The sequence below is a fragment of the Lycium ferocissimum genome, chromosome 8 (genome assembly GCF_029784015.1).
Source record: "Lycium ferocissimum isolate CSIRO_LF1 chromosome 8, AGI_CSIRO_Lferr_CH_V1, whole genome shotgun sequence".
NCBI lineage: Eukaryota > Viridiplantae > Streptophyta > Magnoliopsida > Solanales > Solanaceae > Lycium > Lycium ferocissimum.
In genome coordinates, this window is record NC_081349.1 from 16,086,405 (window position 1) to 16,098,402 (window position 11,998).

Sequence of the window (11,998 nt, forward strand, 5' to 3'; positions counted from 1 at the left end):
AAAATCTTCTTTATTTTTTTAAATTTTATGTAAAGTTAAAACCGGACAAATAAATTGAAACAGAAAGAGTACGCGAAAAATAATTGCACAAATAAAGGAATAAGAGTTTGTTGCATCAACTTGGGACCAAGTTGGCGTTGGGGACGCGTTTGTCTCAATTAAATTACCAATCAACAGCTGTTGATTGTAACGCAGACAAAAGCAGCAGCTTTTCGAATGGATTACACAAATCTATGATTGATTTCCAATTATATTCCAGTTAGGGATACGTATTTGATATTCGGTTCGGTATTTTTGAAATTTGATTTTGTTAATTCAATAATTGATAATTGAAAGTTATACCAAATATCAAACTTTTGTAGTTCGATCCAGAATTTTGGTTCGATAAATCCCAGTTCGACTCAATAATTCATTTTTCAGTGATTTATGCCCACCCCTAATTGTAGTTCCACTTGATTTCCTTTGTCCATTTCCCCCAATCAGAATTGCTGCATGTTGTGAGTATAAATGTTCTTTTCACTTTTATGATTAACATCGCCACACTTACTGTCAGAATCCAATAAGACAACTCATATTTGATTCCTATCTAATGAAATGAAACACTCTTTGGACAGAGAAAATTATTTGCAACATGTATACATCTTCCCCTTCAAAGCGCTTCTGGTACGAATTAGGTCATTTGGTTCAAAATAAAATTATTACACAATTATAATTATGATAGATAATTCATTGTTTATATAAGATAAATAATCTCATATTTTTTATATAATTGTTTCATAGTCTTAACTAATACTTATAATTACAAACTAGAAAAATTTGATCTCAAAATTTATACTAAGTTTAGCCCCTAAACCTTGTCAAAAAAAAAATCACTTAATATTTTACGGAAAAATTCATTATATATAATGATAGTATATAGATTTCATTTTGATAAGTGTGATTTTCAAGTAAACATGCACGCACCTTGCTTATTGTATTGGGTATTAATTGCTTGTCGTCAAACATATTTATTAGGTAATCCATTCCACCAAGATTTAATCAAATAAGAAAAAATCACTTAATATTTTATGTACTGAAAAAATTACTTAATATAACTTTTATCCATTTCATTGACACTATGGGTCCAGTGGATACAATAAAATATAAGTACATCAATAAAGAAACTCCTAAAGTTAGTATCAAACGAGAATATCGAACCGAATTCATGAACCCATCAGTCAAATGGGTCCAATCTCTTCTCTAGGAAAAACAGAACAAAGTACATGTATTTTTAATGTCAACAAATGTTAATTAATTTTTTCACCAAATAATCACAAAAAGCCTAACTTTTATTGTAGCTTGGCTCCCACTTGATCTGATTTTGGACGCGAAAATTAATAAGAATGATCGCGGAGTGATAAGTACTCTTTCATTTTTAATTAGAGATTTCGGATTCAATCATTAACATGAAATCACCTATATTACAGAGTGTTTTATCCCTAATATGGAATTTTTCGACGTGAATTTAAATTTAGTCGGACTTCAATATGAATACCGAATACCAAGTGAAGGCAAAAAAAAATTTTAGACCACAAGGGTTCTTTCCAAAAACATGTCTTTCTCTATAGCACATGAACTTTCAAAATACTGTCCACAATCAACTACAGTATTTAATTGGATTTCTTAGAAGATACATCCAGCTTGCTACAACTAAGCACATTTCATGTTTTTCTTCTTTATTTTTCACGCCATAAATAGCCCATCTTTTGCCCCACATTATCATAAACAAGAAGAAGAAAAAGAGAAAATGGGATTATTTCCTCACGATAAAACAATGGTATTAACAGAGTTCTTGATTTTGTGCATGATCGTTGTCGTTTCATGTCGAGGTCCAGTCTACACACCACCAGAAGTCGAGAAATTAACCGATAAATTTAGCCGATTATCAGTTAATCAGGGTTATAATGTGTTTTATGGAGGTACTAATATTCGTATGACAAACAATGGGTCCAGTGCTGAACTTATCTTAGATAAATCTTCAGGTACACTACAACAATTTCATACAAAAAAAAAAATGTTTATACTTGATCATGAAGTATTAACAACCTTTTCCCAATTTCTTGGTCCCTCCACAGGTTCTGGACTGATCTCTAAAGACAAATACTACTATGGTTTCTTCAGTGCTGCACTAAAATTGCCTGCTCACTTTACATCAGGAATCGTAGTTGCCTTTTATGTAAGTTTTCACTCATGCCCCATATAACTTTTTTTATAACTGTGGCGTCTAGGTCAGTGCGCGCCTTAAGAAATTATATGGGGTACCTACTATCTCTTGCCAGCACGGGTACTAGATAACTCTGTCCATCAAGGCTCGAATATATGGGAAGAAAGTACTAGCCCACTTCATGCATCCCCCATAACTAGTATAATCGCGGTATTAAGCTCTGCATAAAATATGCAGAGTTTAATATCAGAATCAAACTTTGTATTACTAATTATTCATCATTATCCCCATATAATTGGAAATATGATTAAATCATGATATCCCTTTCATTGAATATTAGGACTAATGCAAGAATTATTTCTTTTCGCAGATGTCAAATTCAGATGCGTTCCCACGCAACCATGATGAAATTGACTTTGAATTGCTTGGGCATGAGAAGAGAAGAGATTGGGTTCTGCAGACTAATCTTTATGGCAATGGAAGTGTTCACACAGGGAGAGAAGAAAAATTCTATCTCTGGTTTGATCCCACACTGGACTTCCATGACTATAGCATCCTTTGGAATGATCATCACATAGTGTAAGTTAGTTGAAATCTACTAGTAAATTTTTTTTTTTTTTTTTTTTTTACTTTAGCCCTTAGTGGTGAGTGGTGACCCTGCTAAATAGCAAGTCTCAAATTCTAGGTTAGGTTAAAAAACTTAATTCCCTTTTGAGGTACAAAAAGAGGAATTTGCACCTAACAATACCTTAGTTTAATATCATTAGAGGTCAAATTCTAGGTTAGGTTAAAAATTTAATTCCCTTTTGAGGTACAATAAGAGGAATTTGTACCTAACAATCAGTGGCGAACCAGGATTTTTATAAAGGGAGTTCAAAAATATAAAGAAGTAAACACAAAGAAGTTAAGGGGTTCAACATCTATTATATATACATAAAAAATAATTTTAACCTTGTATATACAGTGTAATTTTTCGCCGAAAGGGGTGTCGGAACCCCCTCGACCCAACCTAGCTCCGCCCCTGCTAACAATACCTTAGTTTAATACCATTGGACATGAATGCGATCTTAGCATAACAGGTTCAACATAACTCAATAATTGTTACGAAGTCATGCATACCGCCAACGAGAACAGTAACTTTCTTTTAACAAGGAAGTACCCATTTAGGGCATATTAAAAGGATTGAAGTTATAAACATTGACAATATAATATTTTTTACACTACAATTTATAAGGCTATAACAAGTTATTACTCTATTTTCCAGGTTACCATATCAGACTTGCTATAGAAAATTACATGTTATTGTAGATCAACTTAGCTTGACGATGTAAAAAACTTATATACTATCAGCCAACAAAACCTGAACTTTATTTAAAATAGAAGAATATTAAGTTTAATATGAAGTTCAATGGACCAAATAGGGATTTTAGCTTACCGTGCAAAAGCTAGGGCAAGAATACCCCGGACTATTTGCAAAACTATCTTCTTCTACATTTTTTTTTTTTCGTTGGCTTTAATTTCTTTGGGTTCAAAGTTTTCACAATTTGTTGCAAACTTTTGCAGATTTCTTGTGGACAATGTGCCAATAAGAGAGGTGGTTCACAACACAGCCATCTCTACTGTCTACCCTTCAAAGCCAATGTCAATTATAGCGACAATATGGGATGGATCAAAATGGGCAACTAATGGAGGAAAATACCCTGTAGACTACAAATATGCTCCATTTATAACATCAATGAAAGGAATAGAATTAGAAGGTTGTATAAAGCATCAAAACTCTTCAGCAACTCCTTCATGTTCTAGGAGAAGTGCTTCAAGTTTGGACCCTGTTGATGGTGAAGGATTTATGAAATTATCACAGCAGCAAATGACAGGGTTGGATTGGGCTAGGAGAAAGCACATGTTTTACTCATATTGTCAAGATACTAAGAGATACAAAGTTCCACCACCAGAGTGCACTGCTAAGTAAAGTATTTGTAACTAATGGACTTGATTCTTTGTCTATAATTACGAAAATGAGATGATCAGCAAAAAATATACTGAAAATATTAACAAATTAGAAGAGGGGATTTAGAAGGTATACCTATTTGACCAAATTCATTCTATGATGTAAAATTGTTGATCTGCTTTCCTAAGATGTTCAAGAATCTTAATTAATGATATCCAAATGAGAAGAGACTATTATTAATGTGAAAAGAGTTATGATACTACTTTGTTTTACTGATTGCCAATGCGGCTATGTTGTATTACTACTGTATAGAAGCATGGGTCTCAACCCATGCTTCGTCGTCCGTTTATTAAAAAAAAAAAAAATGTGTGGTCCCCATATTAAACACCAACCAATATTAAAAAATTAAAAAAAACACCAACCAATATTAAAAAAAAAAAAGTAAAAAAAGTGAAACCCGCCATCTCCAAACTCACGGGAAAAAAAAAAAAAGTGAACCCCATATTAACAAAATCAAGATAAAAAAAAAAAAAGTGAATCCCATATTAAAAAAACAAACAATATCAAAAAAAAAAAAGTGCGACTTTGTATTAACTTATAAACACTAATATAATAAAGTTTTAGATACGAACCTATTCTATGTTATATTAATCGTGTTTTGAACATAGTGTATATATATATGATATGCATAAAAATAGTGCAAACTAATAATGTCCAAAAGGGTGGGCCCCATACTAAACAACACCAAGCATGGGTTTAGACCCATGCTTCGTCGTCTGTTGTCCCTTAAAAAAAAAAAAGGGGGTGGGCCCCATACTAAATAACACCGAGCAATAAAAAAAAAGGCAGAAAAAAAAAGTGAAACTCACCATCTCCAAATTCATGGGAAAAAATAAAGTGGACCCCATATTAACAAAATCAAATAATATCAAAAAAAAAAAAAAAGTGAACCCCATATTAAAAAAAATATATAATGTTAAAAGAAAAAGTGCAGACTTTGTATTCGTAGCAAACACTAATATAATAAAGTTTTAGATACGGAGCACAAACTACAATGTTATATTAATCGTGTTTTGAACATAGTATATGTATATATATTATATGCATAAAAATAGTCTCTAAACTAATAATGTCCAAAAAAAAAAAAATGCACCCCATAAAGGGGTGGACCCCATACTAAACAACATCAAGCAATATAAAAAAATAAAAATAAAAAAGTGGAACCCACCATCTTCAAACTCACGGTAAAAAAAAGTAGACCTCATATTAACAAAATCAAGCAATATAAAAAAAAAGTGAACCCCATATTAAAAAAAAAATAATGTTAAAAAAAAAAAGCGCAGACTTTGTATTCGTAGTAAACACTAATATAATAAAGTTTTAGATACGGAGTACAAACTACAATATTATAGTAATCGTGTTTTGAATATAGTGTATATATATATATATAGTGCAAATTACTACTATATAGAAGCATGGGTCTCAACCCATGCTTCGTCGTCCGTTTATTAAAAAAAAAAAAAAATGTGTGGTCCCCATATTAAACACCAACCAATATTAAAAAATTAAAAAAAACACCAACCAATATTAAAAAAAAAAGTAAAAAAAGTGAAACCCGTCATCTCCAAACTCACGGGAAAAAAAAAAAGTGAACCCCATATTAACAAAATCAAGCAATAAAAAAAAAAAAGTGAATCCCATATTAAAAAAACAAACAATATCAAAAAAAAAAAGTGCAGACTTTGTATTCTTAGCAAACACTAATATAATAAAGTTTTAGATACGGAGCACAAACTACAATGTTATATTAATCGTGTTTTGAACATAGTGTATATATATGATATGCATAAAAATAGTGCAAACTAATAATGTCCAAAAGGGTGGGCCCCATACTAAAACAACACCAAGAATAAAAAAAAAATAAAAAAAAAAGAAAACTATATAAGCATGGGTTTAGACCCGTACTTCGTCATCTGTTGTCCCTTAAAAAAAAAAAAAAAAAAGGTGGGCCCCATACTAAATAACACCGAGCAATAAAAAAAAAAGGCAGAAAAAAAAAGTGAAACTCACCATCTCCAAATTCATGGGAAAAAATAAAGTGGACCCCATATTAACAAAATCAAAAAAAAAAAAAAGTGAACCCCATATTAAAAAAAAATATAATGTTAAAAGAAAAAGTGCAGACTTTGTATTCGTAGCAAACACTAATATAATAAAGTTTTAGATACGGAGCACAAACTACAATGTTATATTAATCGTGTTTTGAACATAGTATATGTATATATATTATATGCATAAAAATAGTGCAAACTAATAATGTCCAAAAAAAAAAAAATGCACCCCATAAAGGGTGGACCCCATACTAAACAACATCAAGCAATATAAAAAAATAAAAATAAAAAAGTGGAACCCACCATCTCCAAACTCACGGTAAAAAAAAGTGGACCTCATATTAACAAAATCAAGCAATATAAAAAAAAAGTGAACCCCATATTAAAAAAAAATAATGTTAAAAAAAAAAAGCGCAGACTTTGTATTCGTAGTAAACACTAATATAATAAAGTTTTAGATACGGAGTACAAACTACAATATTATAGTAATCGTGTTTTGAATATAGTGTGTATATATATATATATATATAGTGCAAATTACTACTATATAGAAGCATGGGTCTCAACCCATGCTTCGTCGTCCGTTTATTAAAAAAAAAAAAATGTGTGGTGTTATACCCCATTTTAAACGGGTTAAATTAGAGTACGACATATTGCAGATTCCTAAATTGCTTATTTTAAGGAGTCGCCACCTAATTGATTTTAAGGTGAATTAGGGCACCTATTTTATTAACTAAGGTAAAAGCAAACTAAACCTCCGTTAATGGTCTGCTTAATTTTAATTCTAGGTAAGGGTTCTAGATTATCACAAGGAAGGGTTAGGCATCCTTTAGAATCCGTTAACTACGGTTTACCTTAGGTTAATTAATTTAGGTTAAAAGTGATGATTGAATTTCAAGAAAATGACTTATACTTATTCTTTAGAGATTGTAAAGGAAAGTATAAATATACTATTTCAGCTAACTTGTAGAAATCATAGCGATTTAGCATAAAGGCAAATTTTAAATGCTTTTACAAATAAGATTTATAAATGCAGTTAAGACTTTGAATAAAACAAAATAATACATTTTAATACAGAATGATTCGCGTGAAAGAAGATTTTAAATGCTATTTTAAAATAAACTAGAAAATATTGCTAAAGTTTTAAAAGAAAATATAATAACGCTATTTAAAATAATATTTATAAATATTATTAAGGTTTTAAATGGAAATGCAAAGAATACTATTTAAAGTAGATTTATAAAAGGTGTAATGATTTGCATAAAAAAAAATGATATTTAAAAATGAAGTTATAAATATTGCCAAAGCGTGAAGAAATAATGCTATATATAAAAATAAAGCTTGCGAAGTATAATAATTGCATATAAATAATAGTTTTTAAGAGAAGACTTAGTAAATGGGATGCAAAAAGAAAGTGAGTTTTCTTTCTCCTTTAATTAACTATGCTCAACTTAAAGAAAACATGTATAACTTGATAAATCTTAAAGAAATTATTTAAGAATATATTTCGGTTTATATTTGCATATTAAGATGATAAGAATATGACTCCTTTAATTCTAAAATATGGATTATGCTATTGAAAATCAATCATTCTAAAATAAATATTATAGATACTATAAATAACTTTAATAACAAAGAGAGGTGAAAGTTTATGAGATTAATTATTACTTTCCCTTAAACTAACTACCCATTACTAAAACTATATCCCACTAATTTACTAAAATTTATCTAAGTTTAAAAAAAAAAAAAAACAGGATAAGATGTTAGTCATAAAAATACACAATAAATGAGGAGTAGGAAATGTAAATGGGCTCAGCCCATTTTTAAAAGGGCGGCTGCGATTGAGCTGTTGTCATTTTTTGTCATTGGGCTTTTGGCCCAGAAATTTTGTTTGCTGTGGACTGAGGGCTGGAACAGAGACGACTTGAGCGGGATTATGTTGGGCTTTCAGCCCAACGCCGGATGCGGGAGAGGAACGAGTCTCTCGGACTCATATGCGATGTTCATGCATAAAAAAGAAAAGGAAAAGGATTAATATACGTCTGAGCACTTAAACAAACACATAATTTCATCATTTAAGCAAAGTAAGATATGCAAATCAAGCAAACACGCAAAGATAAACGATCTAAAACAAACAGGCCTTAACTGAGTCATGCGAAACGAGTTTAGGGCCCAAACAAATTATTAAAACGAAAGTAGATAGAATGGGCCGAGTATGAGTACTATTCAGAAGCCCAATACATACATTAGACAAAGTTCCATAATGTTTCCACTTAGCATGTGAAGCTTTCACGGACAAAACCCAAACTGGAATTTCGTTGAGGCAGAGTCATTGTCGGTTTTATTTTATTATTTATTATTGTTTGCGGCAGCATCAGCGAATTTCAAATAGGCAAAGATCAAACCAAAACAGAAAACACGCTGCTTGAAACAAAAATCATGCATCCAAAGACAAATGAACCTAAGCATGGCTGCAATATCATATCACACCACCAACCATAATCCAATCTTATTCGAAACATTTTAGTCTTATTTCAACAAAACCTACTCTTATCTCATCATAGACAAAATCGTGATTATTTAAAACATGGCTAAATGTGTGTATGATTAGTCATTTGGACAAAGGAAAAGAGAGAGGGGGATTAGAACAACACTCATACAAGTTTCACGGGGTGATATGAGAACAATGCAATGCTAGAGTTATTTACTTTAGGGGGTGTTCTCGACTCTTAACATGGCTAAGTTATTATATATTTCTATTTTTTGATACCCAAAACATGTCCATAATAATCCTGAAGAGTCGTTTTGTGAGAATAAGTTAACTAGCCAAGTGAGGCTAAACCTCCAAGCCACTGTAAACAGAGGGCATCAGCCAGCATACTAACCCTTTAGCAACATACTTTCAGGATCTCGCAGCACAGAAAAAAAAAAGCTGGATTCAATAAGAAAGAACAATTAACCTCTAAGCCCGGTGATCATTTCAATTCTCAAAACTCATTTATCCTCCGTAACTTAAAGAGGTTCGAAAAGATAGACTTGATTTTTTTAGTAAGAAATTTCCAGCAGCCCACTAAAGGGCCGAAAAAAAAAAACAACTCTCCCAAGTTCTAAAATAGGTCGCTAACCTTCAAGGCGAAAGCACCCTCTCAAGGAATTTCACAGCTCAAGATAGGATAGATAACAAATAAGGGTACTCAAATTAGCTTATTCAATATTTAAACGCTCAAAAGACACAAAAAACAGAACTGTTCATTTTTATATAATTACTAAGATCTTTAGGCAGAGGCAATTTCTTTTTTTTTTTTTTGCAACATTCCTTTGGGTTCAAACAGTGATCAACACTTGCCTATTTTGGACTAACTGTCATACTTGCACGTCATATTTGCACATAGGAGATCACAAGAAAGCTGGAGTTAAAACCAAGGCTAATTACCGCTAATCTAGCATTCCCAGTGAAAAGGTCTTAATAGAATTTCCCGATTAATTGTTAAAATTGCAATATTTCTTTCCGCGAAGCCACTCTTGAACAATTGTATAAACAGAAGGGTTAACCATTTCACACATACTTCAAATGAAACTCATTACAAGTAAGCTGGGAAGCATTTTGAATTTGCAAACGATGACTTACAGTTAATCTAATATTGGAAAAATGACATAATGATCATACTCTTAGTCTTATTTTAGTTTAACGACTACTTAAGTTTTCACATCGTTTAAAGGTCAACTAATTGAAATTGCAGTTATGATTAGCACAAGCTTATATAATCTGCTAAAGGTCATAGAAGAAATATATACTAACTGAGAATTTTATACTTTTACATAGGAAGAGTAAGGAGGCTGATTTTCTAACCAAAAACAAAGTTAACAACGGCGAACCTACATTCATACCAAAGAAGCTGTAAACATGATAATCACCCATCAGCTAACTAATCATAATGGTCACATGATACACGGAATCACAGATTTTAATGTTAACAAAAAACTAGAATTCAAGCTTACCCTTTATACTGATATTTAATCATATAAGACTGAACCTAAATAAGTCTAAGACCATATCGAATAGCACACACATCATGTTCTTCCTAACCATTTAAACGCTTCATTACTTTACACTAATCTTAATAAACAAAGCAGACCAATATTCGACATACCAAACATTCGGCTAAACATGATTTAACACACAGTTGAATGAAACACGAACTAAGATATGGAGGAAAATTACCTGCTTCAGGTGCAGCGAAGTGGGGCTTAAGGCTTCGATATGACCTCGAACGCTTCAAATCTCCGAGTTTGCGTAGACTCGGATGCGAAACAGTAATGGGAGCGAAAATAAGAGGTAAAGACGAATCGACACTTCGAATATTAAGAAAACAGCGGGCTAATATTTTTTGGGGATTTTGTGCGGTTGAAAACTTATTTTCATAGGTGATTCACGACGGCTAAAAAAAACTCTAATTTTTTTAGGGAATTTCCGCCGGTTTCCGCCCTCTCCTAGAACTAGTTCATAAACCACAATTTATAGGAGGTAGCTAGGGTTTTTTGGATTCGAAATTGGGCGGGAATTTTAGTCAACAACGTTCAAATCTACTATGACAACCATCAGAGACCACGAAGAAAAGAACAAAAACCCATTAAAACTTGTACCCGAAAATACGAAAAAGGGACTGATAAGAAAAGATTTTGTTTTGCAAACAGACGAAATCCATTAAACCTTACAGATCGTTAAACAAGAAAGAAGGAAGAAGAAGACAACAATTGACCTCTTGCAACGGTCGAATCCAGGTGGGGAGTACCGAACATTAATTTCCCTTCCCCAAATTGACCATGCACGGTCTGGGGAAGGTGAAAGTTGGCTGTGCCTTTGCCATTTTCGTTGAAAAAGAAGAAGGTGAAGAGAGAGAGAAGCGATGGGGGTGGGGCGGCTGAAGGAGGGTGAAAAGGGAACCCTAGTGTTTCATTTAGTTGAAACACGCGGGTCGGGTCAAAATAACCGATGGGCTGGGTCGGACTAAAATGTGGGCTGCTGAGTTGGGATTAAATATGGGCTGGTCATTAATGGACTGGTCCAAGAAGGGTTTGGGGTGAATTAAAATGGTTGGGATGATGAATTAAAATGACTTGGCTTTCTAAATTTTAAAATAAAAGACCCATTTTACTAAATTATATACTAAGTGTGCTAAAATATCCCCTAATATAAAAGTATGTATTTATTAATACTCAGATGAAAATAAAATGACGCTGTAATGGTCGTGCGATAATATATATTTAAAATTCAACAGTAAGTAAATGCTATTATTAAAATACGCGGAGGTAAATGCGATGTGCGTGCATAGGCTGGCAAAATGCTAAAATGATTATAATGCGGGTTATAATAATACCGGTAATAAAAATAACAATAATAATAATAATGATGATAATAATAATACTGGTAAAAATGGCAATAATAATAATAACTGTAATAGTAATATTAGTGACAGTAATAAAATAACAATAGTGACTGCAACAGGATAATGAACGCCAGTATTAATAAAAGCTAATAATTATAGTAAAAAAATATAAATAATTGTTTCTTAAATTACCAAAAATAGTAGAAATGTAAATAAATATTTAGGGAAGACGGGACAAAATCGGGTGTCAACATGTGGTCCCCATATTAAACACCAACCAATATTAAAAAATTAAAAAAAACACCAACCAATATTAAAAAAAAAAAGTAAAAAAAGTGAAACCCGTCAT

At 31.9% G+C, this 11,998-nt stretch overlaps 1 protein-coding gene across 1 annotated transcript; it reads left to right on the top strand.

The window, feature by feature from the left end:
* The first annotated feature begins 1,738 nt into the window (after positions 1–1,738).
* LOC132067353 (probable xyloglucan endotransglucosylase/hydrolase protein 33) lies at positions 1,739–4,210 on the top strand. The gene is made up of 4 exons (XM_059460556.1): positions 1,739–2,021; positions 2,115–2,215; positions 2,574–2,782; positions 3,767–4,210. Exons 1-4 carry the CDS (start codon positions 1,787–1,789, stop codon positions 4,170–4,172), a joined length of 951 nt encoding a protein of 316 aa, XP_059316539.1. The 5' UTR covers positions 1,739–1,786; the 3' UTR covers positions 4,173–4,210.
* Positions 4,211–11,998: the final 7,788 nt, after the last annotated feature.

Coding starts and splice junctions, on each gene's coding strand:
- LOC132067353 (XM_059460556.1), top strand. CDS start 1,787: ATGGGATTATTTCCTCACGATAAAACAATGGTATTAACAGAGTTCTTG. Junction 2,022..2,114: donor TATCTTAGATAAATCTTCAG/GTACACTACAAC, acceptor GTCCCTCCACAG/GTTCTGGACTGATCTCTAAA. Junction 2,783..3,766: donor TGGAATGATCATCACATAGT/GTAAGTTAGTTG, acceptor AAACTTTTGCAG/ATTTCTTGTGGACAATGTGC.